The 14,205-nt window shown below is 48.2% G+C and overlaps 1 protein-coding gene across 1 annotated transcript in view; it reads left to right on the top strand.

Moving 5' to 3' along the window:
- The window catches only part of LOC106808374, a 20,880-nt gene extending 8,779 nt beyond the window's left edge, over window positions 1–12,101 (top strand). Inside the window, exons 8-17 of the mRNA XM_014811074.1 lie at window positions 542–685; window positions 1,141–1,214; window positions 1,463–1,637; window positions 1,889–2,090; window positions 2,365–3,176; window positions 3,488–3,646; window positions 4,659–6,676; window positions 7,091–7,283; window positions 10,895–10,982; window positions 11,556–12,101. Coding sequence (XP_014666560.1) covers window positions 542–685; window positions 1,141–1,214; window positions 1,463–1,637; window positions 1,889–2,090; window positions 2,365–3,176; window positions 3,488–3,646; window positions 4,659–6,676; window positions 7,091–7,283; window positions 10,895–10,982; window positions 11,556–11,653 — 3,963 coding nt within the window. The 3' untranslated portion in view covers window positions 11,654–12,101. The remainder of the gene's footprint in view (window positions 1–541; window positions 686–1,140; window positions 1,215–1,462; window positions 1,638–1,888; window positions 2,091–2,364; window positions 3,177–3,487; window positions 3,647–4,658; window positions 6,677–7,090; window positions 7,284–10,894; window positions 10,983–11,555) is intronic.
- The last annotated feature ends 2,104 nt before the right edge of the window (window positions 12,102–14,205 follow it).

A 14,205-nucleotide genomic window follows, 5' to 3' on the forward strand; every position in this document is an offset into this window, starting at 1 on the left:
CTCAGGTTATGATGACATCATACACGTACGTATGCTGACACACAGGTTATGATGACATCATACATGTACGTACCCTGGACGCTCAGGTTATGATAACATCATACACGTACGTATGCTGACACACAGGTTGTGATGACATCATACACGTATATATTATGCTGACATTCAGGTTATGATGACATCACTGTTAGTGTGCTGCACGACATCATACACATACTTACGACAATATTTGTAATAAAAATCGGTGTTCTGTAGTAAAATGAGATAATCTCCAAGTAACTGCCGGACTGCCAAACCTTCGTGTTTCCAACTGACATTACCACACAATATGACCTTAAAACACTGACAATAGTATCGTATTAAATGTTTTTAGATGTTTGGCTTCATCTATAATATCAGAACTTTTAGGGAGCTGTGCAGGCTTCTGCTGATGTAAAAATCAGTGAGTCCAGCATTAAAACAGTCATCCTGGTTCAGATTAATTTCGGCCCTACCCCCCCCCTCTCTAACTGAAGATGACTGTGTTGGCTTGCCTCTGCAGTCATCTCTGGCAAACAAGGAGAAGAGTGATAAGTGTGGAAGCTGCTCGATCCAGCTGTTCAAACTCTACCAGCAGTACCCAGACGACATGGTGCGTAACGTACTGTGTCAGATGAGAAACGATGGACTCGTCAGCAAGAACAAGGTATCTGGCTCATCGATAGATCATCAGTAGATCATCGATTGATCATAGCTAGATCATTAATTGATCTTTGATTGAACATTGATCATTCATTGGTTGAGCATTGATTAATCATTAATCGTCCATTGATTGATCATTTATTGATCATTGATTGATCATTGATCTTTCATTGATGGCTTATTGGTAATTGACTGGTCATGGATCGATGCTTGCATAAACGCACTAACTTAAACTTGTGTTTGTTTGATGGCTCGTTTGATAAGATCAATATTTAGTCATCTTCTTCATTTGCTCCAGTGTTATTTTGTTACATTTCATTTTAAGGCTTACATTTATTCACTGCCTCTGCGTTTATTTAAGTAATATAGTTTGTTTCTAATACCTCGTCTGAGTGTCATCTGTGGGTATGCCCATTGTTCTGAATGCATTGTTTCTTCCATGTTTTGGTTTTGTTGCAGTCGACACTGCAGCGCAGGCGACAGGCTCAGAGATTCCTACCATTTGTTGGCACAGCGTACCAGCTCTCACTCGCGTAAGTGTCTGTTACAGCGTTATTGATTATATGTTCAGTTACTCGCACATTCTACTTACGCATGCAGCGGTTCATTTCTCTGCAGTGTTGTATTGTAATCATGTCACATTTTCAAATTGTAATAATTTAATGTTGTTCCTGTAGTAAAAGTAGTAAGAGGAAAATAAAATCTTAAAGCTCAACAACAAAGAGTGAAGTAAAGTAAGACCGGATAGCAGGGAAACTGACGTGTGTCCTTCGTTGATCAGGTATCGCTACATGTTCATCCCGTCTTACCCTGCTTCCATCTGCGAGGAGGCGTACAGGGCATACAGGGAGCTGGAGGTGGCTCAGCAGCAGGGTACAGGTGAGGGCGTGTCCTTCAGCAACGTGCAGAAGGGAGGCCACGCTGCAGCCATAGTGTCCCTGCTCGCGCAGAACAAGGTATGCAACCAAACAAGCACCTTGTCGTGGCGAGGCATTAGGAGGGTAGTTACGGGCACGCAATAGTGTACATTTCCATTTCATATTTGGCTCTGGGTTATCATCACAACCGTTAGCATGCTATGTTAGTATAAATGCATTGCATTTTTCATTTTATATTGGGTTTTGATTATTGTCAGCTTTAAAACTCTGTTAGTTTAGAAATTTCCCATTAAAACGACATTATGCAAAAGAATAAATGGTGTTTTCAGTTGACCTTTGACACAATCATCCCAGACCAGATCATCCTGGTTGACTTGACGCGATTGAAGACAGATATCCCAGCCAGGGGCAAGATGTTCAATGAGTCGCCGGGCAAAGACACTGAAGATGAAGATGAGGATCTTCTCTGCCTGGTGCCAGAAGCAGCGCCTCCTACACCGGAGCCTATACCCTTTCCTCGTGAACCGCAGGGTACGACCTCGCTACCGTAGTAACGACGTATTTAGAATCTCGCGACGTTATAGGCATAGAATTCGTTCGTTATCAAATTACCAAAAGAACCACAGACTGGTTGAGTGACCTGTTGTTATCGCAGGATGGTTCCTAATTATCAGCAAGTGCTGATTGGCTAACTCGCACACCATCATATTGGATTCTATTCAAATATACCTCATATCAGCTGCATCTGGGGAAACTTGCGTTCGTTAAAATTCCTGTTCCTCATCTCCCTTTGTTTTTTTCACAGCGGTCACACGACCATGTCTGGTGCTGCCATCTGTCATGACGCCCGTCCCCAGCACAAGCAACCTGCCAGTCGAGTCTAAGGTTGAACAATTGCCTCCGGAACCATGCACGTCGACCCTGACTGCGGACAGTGCATTCAACACCCCATCCATTCAACAAGCTCCCGCAGTGACATTCACCGTGCTGGCGTCCGTCTGTGCTGACGCCAGCATGCAGCCCTCCGATCTCTGCACTGATGTCACTACCTCCGTCTCTGAAGTCAGCACCGCTGTCAGGAGATACGTACCTCTGAAACCCAAGCCACCGGCAGAGGGCAGCACCGGCGACGGCGGCGGCGGGAAGCACAGCACGGTGGGGTTCGAGCCGTCAATGCTGCAGCAGAACGCCTCGCGCTTCGCACTGATGGTCATCCGCGGTCAGTGCCTCGAGGCCGGCTCCGAGAAGCACCTGTCTGGCTCACTGTACGACCACATCGTCGTCAACCCAGCGAAGATACGCGTGTCACTGTGCGCCCGCCGCCGCGCCGACGCCACGACGGGGGAACCGGCGGCGTGTGCCGCCTCGGTAGCAGTGAGTAACAGTGATGCGGGGACCGGCGGTGAGGATGGTCGTCCCGCGCAGATGGCCGACACGGGTGACCGACACGAAAACCGTGACGGCGACGCTTCTAGACCGGACGAGGATGTAGATGGCAGCACAGAGCAGGTGGACGGGTTGCTGGAGGTGAAGACAATCAATCGGATCATTCAGGCGCAGGTGCAAGTACTCTCGCAACATGTCAAGCAGTTCTCTGTCTTCCTGGCTGATGTCGAGGTAATGATCATAACAAGTTACAGTGATCAACTATACGCTCTGATTCTGATGATTGATGTACATATATGTGTGTGTGGTAAAGATTAATAGTAATATTCGGCACTCTGGTTTGTTGACGTAACTTTTTTGATAAAGTTCAGTGACTTTAATTATTATGTTGGTAAAGTTATGAGCGTGTATCGCATGGTCATTAAATTTCACAAATCACAAATCACTCATATATTAAATAATGGTTTGAATGTAGTCTAGTGCAATGCCACCGACTGCCTGTTACAAACGAAAGCTGCAGTTTTCTCTTTCTGCGTTTGCAGGATGAGGAGGATAATGCGAAGCTCAGGAAGGTTTATGAGAGCATAGTAGGATGTCGGGAGCTGGGAGTGAGAGCAGAGGACCTCTATACAGAGTACATGGACTGGCACTGCAGTGGAATGCTGCGGCGATTGCTAGCCTTGCTTACCAAGAACCTTCAGGTCTGTCTCACTCCCCTGCTTATTCGCATATATGAGTAGAACTGACTCTCTGTGTCTAGAATGTTAACATACACGCACTACACAGCTAGCAGCTAACCCTCATATAAATTACATTGGGCAATGCCGCGTCTGTTGTCATTCTTTCCAGCTAATGCCCACAACAGTAGCAGGAACATCTGTATTCGTCGTTCTTGTAGTAATGACGTTGTCAGTGGCAGCGGGGCCGGCGGTGGCAGTAGCGGTGGCGGTGTTGGCTGGGGCGGTGGCAGTAGCGGTGGCGGTGGTAGTGGCTGGGGCGGTGGCAGTAGCGGATGGCTGGGGCGGTGGCAGTAGCGGTGGCGGTGGTAGTGGCTGGGGCGGTGGCAGTAGCGGTGGCGGTGGCAGTAGCGGTGGCGGTGGCAGTGTCTGTGAGGTTGCATCAGTCATTAAACGAGCGCTGTCAAGCAATGACACTTACTAATAACTAGTGTTGTCAATCGGTTGTAATTTCGTAATCGATCATCGGTTGGACCCAAGTAACCGATGATCGGTTACAATCGGTTACTCGGGGTGTTGAATGCCTGCGTGTGCGTAACGTCGTGCGCATGTACGTGTGTGCATGTATGTGCTTGTTTAGCCCTGTTTACTGTTTGTTTTGCACTGTTTACTACTATGTGTATAATACGTGTATGTTAATAAAGGATAACTTGTATAGTAGCGATGATATCTCTGATTCTCATCACTTTTCCAAGTTTTCTTGTTCAAGTTAAAAAAAGAAGAAAAATTAATAAAAATTTTCTGATGAAATCGATTATGGATTTTGATAACCAAGTGCTTGGTTCGAGCCACTGTTCAACCGATGATCGAGTATAATCGATGATCGTGACATCACTAAGCGCTTGGTTCGAGCCACTGTTCAACCGATGATCGAGTATAATCGATGATCGTGACATCACTACTAATAACTCACATCTTCGATCATCGCAGACGTAAGTGTGCTAACATTCGCTTGCGTCGTATGCTCCCCTCACAGGTGCTGACGGTTGGCGTGACGGCGCTGCGCTATGTCGCATTCGTCTGCGCTAAGCCCTGGATCATCAACTCCACGCGCCAGCGTCGACTCGCCTCGAGGCGATACAGGAGGGAAGTCGAAAGCTGCGCGAACGACGACGTCGTTGCGATCGCTCGTCGTCACAGCGATGGTGAGGGCGTTCGACCCACCTGGCGCGTTGCCACGGCGACCGACCGCGTCGTTGACGGACATGATGGGCTGAACGCCGTGCCGCCACCGCCGCCCATCGCAGCCGGCGTCGCTGAGACGGTCGAAGCCACCGCGGATCGCACGGACGCTTGTGATGAAGCGAGGCAATGCGGCGATACCAAAGAGCGAGCTGTCGTGCGCACACGCACGGATATACAGGCGAATGTCAACGACAAGGAGTCCGATGCTGGGGACGGCAACTCTAAAGCACGTTTGCTCGCTGCCGACAGCCGAGCGTCTACGCGAAAGAACGATGCCAGAACTCACCAGGAGAACAACGGGAGCACGCAACTCGAGAACAATGGGAGCACGCGTTCCAGGAACGATGGGAGCGTGCATCCTGAGAACAGTGGGAGCAACCATCCTCAGAACAATGGGAGTGCACATCCTGAGAACAACGTGAGCGCGCGTCCCGGAAACGAAGGCGACGCAAAATCTGACACCCCGCCCGAGACCGCCGGTCAGTGCGATAGAGGGCATGAGCGCACGCGGGGGAGGCGCGTCACTGCAGCTGTCCACAACACACGCATGAGGACGTGCGAACGACCCCACCTGGCGCCATCTGGTGAGCACGCTCATTTAGGCCGGAGGCGGGTCGACGACTCGGCGGCCAAGCGTAGACGCAGTCTGCGAGGCAGCAAGGAGAGGCGAGGTGGTGAGCCGAGCCCCAAGCGAGGCATGTTCTCTATGTCGAGCGACAGCCGAGAGCGCGGGGCGACGGGATCATTGCGTGACAAGGTGGCGCCACCGAGAGGGACGAGCGACTGCGGCGACAAGTCGAACAGCAGCAAGAAGGCCTCCGTACGGCAGGAGAAGGCTGATGTCACCGAGGGAGAGTCCATCATTAAGGAGTCAAGTAAGCCGCAGAAGATGAGGAGGAAGAGTGAACGTGGGTCCGCGATGAACTCGCAGGCGGTGGATCGCAGTAGACGCGATTTTGTGGACTCCACTGCGGTAGGCGACCCAGAAGGCCAGGACTGTGCCATCTCATCTAGAAGGTCAGCCAGAGGTAAGCGTGGCAGTGGTGGCCGGCGCGACTCGACTCCAAAGACAAGCGCGTGCAAAGCAGAACCCATCGACCCCGGCACGTCACCTAAAAGCGTAACGAGAAGCGCGAAGAAACACTCTACTAGAGGCAAGTCAGATGGTGATGACACCACTGTCTCAACCAGAAGGACAACACGAGGCATGGAGACAACTCGCAATGTAGATACGAAAGATTGCGTAGAGATGGAACAGAACGGTGGTAAATTGAGACAAGTAACCAGGGGCGAACCAGAGAGGGCTGGTCGTGAAATCCCATCTAGAAACACTACCAAAGTCACGAGGGCGCACAGCGAGGTCCTTCAATCTAGGGAAACAACTACTAAACGGCAGAAGGACGATGACGAGATAGTCATCTTGATTGGAGGCATGGAGGAGGGTCCGGATCAAAATGTCTCGTGGTCCAATACAACACGAGGCACTGCTGCGAAGATACCGGCACCAGTTAGCTACAAGGGAAAGCCGTCAGGCGAGGTGGGGACAAATACAAGAGAGGAAGTCGGTGAGAACCTTTCTCCAGAGAAACCCACGGCCGTGCCCTCCTCCGGCGGGGAAGGTGGCGTGGCAGCTCCGTCCCGCACACCACCAGCAGACAGCAACGATGCGAGCGAAACACTGGATAATTCTGCGCAGCCAAGCAGCATTCGTGAAAGTCGCTCACGCGTTGGAACCGATGCGGCGATTGCTGAGCCGGGCAGGGATCATCGGGGGCAGAGGCAGCGAGCATGTTGGCAGGAAGAAGACAAGTAAGTCGCTTCAACATATTCACACACACACTATAATGCAGTTCCCGTAATATTATACCATTATTGCCTGGTTGCGAAAGAAACATGGAATTTTGTGGACTAAGAATATCAGTGTTGTCCCAGACCAGAAGATGAGGCATAGCTTAAACAAGCATTTCCCATTAATGTGTGTTATATGCAGGTTGGACCAGTTATACTTACTTACTTACGTATGCTGTCCTTCGGTGTCAATGATGACATTGGTGTCTCAGTTAAATTGGGTCAGGGGCGATTGTTTAACATGATATATATATATCTTTACGTGTATATATTATAATTATACAGGTTGGACTAGTTTTTATCGTTAAATACCTTCATCACTCTACGCATATCTATCGTGTTTGATGCTGATGAAGCGATCCTCGTGTGTTGCAGGGACTGGGAATCCGTGAATCTGCTCCCGCGACCTTGGAGGAAGGTCGACGGCTCGCTGAACCGACTGGTGCTGCGCTCAATGTGCGAGGCAGTGCTGCTGCACATCATGACCTTCCCGGCGGTCACGCACGAGGCGGTCTGCAAGAAGTTCAACCCTGCGCTGCAAGCAGCTTGCGTGGCTGAGATCATTGAGGTAGGTCACGTGGAGGTCACCCTGCTGATGGTACTGCATCCTCTATACTACACCCTGCAAGCTGATGGTAGCTGGTGCATTGTCTATGCTGCAAGCCATAAACTGGTGTTGGCTAATGCGTCATCTATCCCCCCCCCCCCCCCCCCCCCTAAGCTGGCATTGGCTAATACATCCACGATCCTGCACCCTGTAAGCCGGCATTGGCTAATGCATCCTCTATCCTGCACCCCGTAAGCAGGGTTAGATACTAACCATTTTAATTCATTGGTCCACAGGACTAGTAAAAGAAAAAATGTACTAGTCCTTCAAAGATTCAAATAGTCCTGCCGAAGGACTCTTACTGTAGGTACAAAGTGACGAGCATTGTGATTTGCCGGGGGGTAGGAGGATGGAGCCCCCCTTCTGCTAGGGGGTACAGGGGGTCTTCCCCAGGGTACAAGGGGTTTCCCCCAAAAAGGTTTTGTAAAAGACATTCAATTGTACAAAATATACGTAACTTTGATATGGATCATAAGAAAAAAAATGTTGTTCCCGGCGCCTTGTATCGGCTATCGCCGTAATGAACATCTGGCAGGCCTTGTCGGTGAGGTAAGTGCTGCCGACATCTAACCCCTTGGCCTTGTCAAGCTGGCACAGCTTGACATAATCGGTGTAGGGCCTGCTGTTTTTTTCAATAGCATGTGCATTTCTAATTAGGATATTCAGTTTTGCTATTATGGCCTTGTTCATTAAAGTTAGTGTTTTTGCCCCCACTGTTTCGTGAACAGACATGGTCCTTGCATTTCTTTTTGCTATGATCTTTATGTGCCCCTCGGAAGCATCATGCGCTTTAACAGTTTCCAAATGATAGTTTGTAGTGCCGGTGAAAAAGCTACCAGACGTACAGCCTGCACCACAGGCCATACCCTTAGCCGGGTCATACTCTAGCCACGGGTATGACGATTTCCACGCTGGCTAGAACGTACGCATCCTTTTGGTCTTATCATATACACGCTGGCCATCTAATTTCTCCTCCTGCGACTTACGTTTGGGAGGTGGAGGACGAGCTCCGTCCAAATACTTCCGCATAACAACCTTGATGTTAGTATTGGATAAGGATGTACCTACTACTATTCTTCTCTACTTCTATCACTACTATAGATAACTATTTGTATCGACTGCTTCCAGTAAAACACGCATGCGATGTGGTTGCGATGTAAATACCTCGCCATGAGTCATGAGAGCGTATAACTGATTAGTTGTGTCATTTATACAATCAGACCGTTTGTTCTATGTCAACAGCTACTGTCAAGCGATCGATCGGTAGACTGGTTCGTGGCCCCATTGTTGTACTGTCATAGGGTCACATGTTTGTACTGTCATAGGGTCTAGCGGCGAGCGAGCGTGACTAGCGTCTACTTGTACTGAGAGTGTGCTAACAGGGAAAACTTTGTTGATGCGAGATGAGTTAGTAATATCAGCTCTTTGGATCGTGTGGTTGAGGAGAAGCTGTCGCCGCGGGATCTATAGTAAAATCGGATGAGGAATGGTAAAAGTTGGGACGGTGAGCGGACCGGGGAAAAATAACTAGTCGGCAGGACTAACGCGCTAAGTGGGCGCATTTACTAATTCCTTAATTTTTAGCGTCATCTGGACGTAGTCAGGTGCAGCTTGTATGAATCGGCATGATTTGTCCGCTGCGTCCGTGCCGTCCGTGCCGTGAACAGTTGGGCAGCAAATCATTAACCCGCTCGACGTAACGGTCACGAATATCGGGACGTGGGGGGGGGGGTAATTTCGCGAACAAGCGAGGTTCGGATGTCGAAGCTGGGGGGTCTAAAGGTCAAGAGGTGTAAAAGAAGGGGGACACACCGTTCCCTTGGGATAGTAGAACCCGTAGTATAAGCGGACAGGAAATGCAATTACATTGGCGGCACAAATCTAAATGGCTTCGACCTAGCTCGTGATAGTCGGTGTATAGCATCAATGGTAGGAAAAGCCAATGCATCTGTGCCCGAAATTGGTAGGTCCACACGGTCAACAGTCAATGGGGCACAATGGGGGCAGATTTTAGACATTTTCTGAGAGAACATGGTGCTGCGAGCGGCATGCGATTGAAAAACTTTTTTGTTTCGGGTGACGTCTAAGCGCATTTTTTATGGCTTAATTGAAAGGATCAATGGAAATGTAGCTTTCGCGCTGGAGCAGTGGCGAAGAGTAAGTGATCGGATACCCTGTGTGACGCCACGTCAGGAGGAGGCGTTAGAACAATGGATTTGTGCTTATACTGTTAGAAAGAATTTGACTGCCGGGTTTCTGCGCTAGTAGAATCTAACATGCCTGGATGTATGAGGGCTACAATGTTCAAGCAGTGAAATTTCAAAAGGCTAAACTGGTGTGAAGAAGGTTTAATGCTCTTAACATCGTTAGATTTCTATGCATTCCTGTAGCTGTCAGTGTGTTACCTGTAAAGCTTATGCCACTGGGGCCAGTGCATGGGTGGCGAATAGTACTGTGTATTTTTCCTAGGCGTTAAATTAGTTACAGGTGGGCAGCTCTCTATTCTCCAACCTGCTAAGCTTGCGTAGAGTAAATGGAGTGAGTCGCTTACCCTATTCTGTCTTGGCAAATAGTTGTTGCTACTACGGTAGCGGATGGGAGCTTCATCCTTAAATTTTAATGAGCACTATAATGTAGCACGCCATCATCGGTGGCAACTTTCAAAACGATTTGCCAACGAACATTCCTGTCTGAGAAGGTCCTGAGTACGCATCCCTGGTTGCTTTCCACTGTTTCGGCAGTATGCGAACACGACTTTGGGACTAAGCTGGTTTAGCTATAAATCCACCACTTCCACACCAGTGTCCAGCTCGCCATTGTAAGACGTGAGATGAGCGGCTGGTCGCTACGGCGCGCACTTTGTTTTACTAGTCTGACTAACGGACTAGCATTAGTGTCGAACCCTGCGTAAGCTGGTGTTGGCTAATGTGTCATCTATCCTGCACATTGTAAGCTGGTGTTGGCTAATGTGTCATCTATCCTGCACATTGTAAGCTGGTGTTGGCTAATGTGTCATCTATCCTGCACCTTGTAAGCTGGTGTTGGCTAATACATCCACTATCCTGCACCCCGTAAGCTGGCGTTGGCTAATGCATCCTCTATCCTGCACCCCGTAAGCTGGTGTTGGCTAATGCATCCTCTATCCTGCACCCTGTAAGCTGGTGTTGGCTAATGTGTCATCTATCCTGCACCTTGTAAGCTGGTGTTGGCTAATACATCCACTATCCTGCACCCCATAAGCTGGTGTTGGCTAATGCATCCTCTATCCTGCACCCCATAAGCTAGTATTGGCTGATGCATCATCTATCCTGCACCCCGTAAGCTTGTGGTGAATTCATCTTCAACACTACAACTCAATATTATAACAATGTGTGCAGTGTTTATCAGCTGCTCGTTAACTTTGTGGATCGTGCAGAATATAATTTATACATCCATGATTGGCAATGCCTGCATTCGACTGCTCTGCATCTTCTGTTCTAGAGTTGGCATGAGTTCAACAGCTATAGCATTCATACAATTATACACAGTAACAGCATTCATCAACCATGATTACCTTCTAACTTCTTCCTCAGTTGCTTGAGGAGGCCGGATGCCTCGAGAAGTCGTTTCTACCGACAATGCCTGAACCCACTGCATTCTCTAAGACATCCATCATATTTAGTAAGTAGACAGTCTAATTTTATGGGGAAACAATAGACAGACGATATCGTAAGGTGAAGAGTCACGTGCTGAAAGCAGCACCTTTAATGGTAACATTACTCATTGCTGCAGCGCACAGCAACAACTGTGGGTGTTATTCTACCTCAACGTGGAAATGTTGTTTCATTCTCACTGTGCAGCACGTAGCTAACCTATGATTCTCATACAGAAGGGAATATGAGTTCGTGATAAATAAGCTGAATCAGATTTGCATGCTTCATGTTGCAAGACGAATCACCGACAAAGTTTCGCGGTTACTTCGTCTCGCGTTGAACTAGTCCTGCAGACTCAGTTCGTTAAATTACTGTATACGCTGTATATTTCGCGGTGGTTTAATTTTCGTGAATTTCGCGAACGCGTCCCCAACCGCGAAAATAACAACACGCGTATAATTCATACCGAATAATACCGAATAATTCATAATTCACTGACCGCGAAATTAACCACTCGCGAAATTGTCTGTCAAGTCTGAATTCGCGAAATATCTGTACACGAAAATTATGGCATATACAGTACGTTTATCTGTCGTTTCAGTTCCTCAGGAGATGCCAGGCTGTACTGTCATCTATGAGTCAACCATCGACGCCATCTTGAAGTTAGGCCAGATTTTTGCGTTTAGGAAACACAGCTAAAGTGTGTGGGGCTGTTCCTTGTCAGGGTCAATATAAGAATCGGGTGGCTACCCATGCTGAACACTTTCTGTGAATGTCTATTGTTAGGGGAAGCACAGTATACTATCTACACATTTTTATTGTTAGACGAAGCAGGATACAATCGGTAAATCTACATTGTACATTTGTACTGTCTATATATATAACAAGAATTGTACGATTATATTCTAAATTGCGTTTGTAGCATTAAATTGGCGAGGTTTCTTTATGAACCTGCAGTATGCAGTAGTCTAGAGAATTTAGGTGTCTCTACTGACTTGAGTGTCTTTTAAGTTATTATCAAGTTAGGCTGATTATATTTATGGTTTTGGGATATAGGTAACTGGGCAATCCAGCCCGACATGATGTTTGACATTGCAGAATAGTATTGTGCTGTTGTCAAAATATGTATATCTGTAAATCAGCTGAACCATCTGTTTTGTTGTCATTGTTCTTTTACTGGTAATAGCAGTAATAGCTCGTATCAGGAGGGTGTTATCAGGAACGCGCACGCTCGCGTGTGTGCGGGTGCGTGTGTGTGTACAGTATGTGAACATCCAGTTGCGGCCACCAAGGGGCGTCGATTTGGCTTGTGAAGTGGGGGGGGGCACGGGGGACACTAGTACTTCTGCTAATGACCGTCCTTAAAACTACCAAAGACGTTTCGTCTTCTTTCGGGACAGTTTTGCACAAACGTGTCTGCAATCGTTTGTGGGTCAAGCTGGGACAACAGGTCCTTGTGTACGTGGCATATGATCAAGTGGTTGAGTCGAGATTGTAGCATAGTACTGCAGAGCCATGTTTTCATCCTCCTGAGTGTACTGAACGATCTCTCTGCTGAACATGAGCTAGCAGGAGAAATTAGGGCAAGTCGCAAAAGTCTCTCGACATTGGGAAACATTTGCCTAACCTCTGGAACCATTGCCTGAAATACCAGCTGAAAGTCCTTCACAGTTGTGATAGCTGGGTGTTGCTTTCTAAAAAAAGAAAGCTCTTCTTTGATGGACGTAGAAAGCTCCGGGTATTTGGCTACGACAACCGGGTCGTAACATCCAGTAAGTAGCATTGATCCCATGGCGTCGTATGCCTTCAGATCCGTTGAGCAGAAGTAATCATGTAAATGAAGAAGAGCACTATCGATCATCTTGACGAATTCGGACCGGAAGTAGTCCTCAGCTGATCGGTGTTCATGTGCAAGGGGACCATCATTCAATCTTCGGGGAACTTTTCTCGGTCTTGGAATTGCAAATCCATCAACATCGAATTTCTCTAACTCTACTTCAACATTTGTGAAGATTTCGTGGAATCTTTCATCACAACGAAGAGCTTCCAGTTCTATCTTAACAACCTTTGCTGCTGCAAGCATGCCAGAAACTGTAACAGAAAAGCCTTGGAGTGCTCTGTTAACTCTCAAGGCACTGGAGTAATGGCATCGAAGCATACAAGCCAAGCAAACATTTTGCCGATGACAAAGTGTTACAAATTCCGCTTGCACGTGATCCAGTGGCTGTTCTGAAGTTATGAGCTGCTTTCTCCAGCGTACCTAAAATGGTTCCATAGTTCTCGATGACAGACTTGACAGCATCAGCTCTAGTTAGCCAACGGGTTGGGCAGATTGGCTTTATTGATGTGGGGGTGGGAATGTCGATGTCATCAGAATGAAAGTTTATAGGTACAGGTGCTTCAGTTTCCCTGATGCATTGTACAGTTTACCAAGTTCATGAACACAGTCTATAGCATTACGAATATAGGGTGCACTTTGCACAGCCTTCGAGGTAATCAGGTGGGTTATGTGTGCTCCACAGTGCACATAATGGGCGAGAGTTTGGATCTTCTTTATCTCTTCTGCCTGACAACCATGGTACGCACCAGACATATTGCTAGCCCCATCATATGTCTGTGCTCTAACATGTTCAATCGGCAGTTGCATCCTGATGAGAACATCTTTGAGCATTTCTGCTATTGCAATACCAGTTGTTGAGGCTACATTATTTTCCCTCTCCTCCTTCTCCACCAGCTCCCTTCTCCCCCTCCTTCTCCCCTTCCTGGGAGAAGCTGGTGGAGTCCTCCTTCTCCACCAGCTTCTCTCCTCCTCCTTCTCCACCACCTTCTCCCTTCTCCCCTTCCTCCTTCTCCACCAGCTTCTCTCCCTCCTCCACAACCTTCTACCTTCTCCCCCTCCTCCTCCACCTGCTCTCTTCTCCCCCTCCTCCCCTTCCTCTTTCTCCACCAGCTTCTTCCCTCCACCACCTTTTCCCTTCTCCCCTTCCTCTTCCACCAGCTTCTCCACCACCTTCTCCGTTCTCCTCCTCCACCAGCTTCCTTCTCCCCCTCCTTCTCCCCTTTTCCCTTCTCCCCCTCCTCCTCCACTAGCTCCCTTCTCCCCATCATTCTCCCCTTCCTCCTTCTCCACCAGCTTCTCCCTTCCTCCTTCTCCACCAGCTTCTCCCCCTCCACCACCTTCTCCCTTCTTCCCCCTTCTCCCCCTCCTCCTCCACCAGCTTCTCCCTTCTCCCCTTCCTGATTCTCCACCA

The sequence above is a fragment of the Priapulus caudatus genome, unplaced genomic scaffold, assembly GCF_000485595.1.
Source record: "Priapulus caudatus unplaced genomic scaffold, Priapulus_caudatus-5.0.1 Scaffold271, whole genome shotgun sequence".
NCBI classification, from domain to species: domain Eukaryota; kingdom Metazoa; phylum Priapulida; class Priapulimorpha; order Priapulimorphida; family Priapulidae; genus Priapulus; species Priapulus caudatus.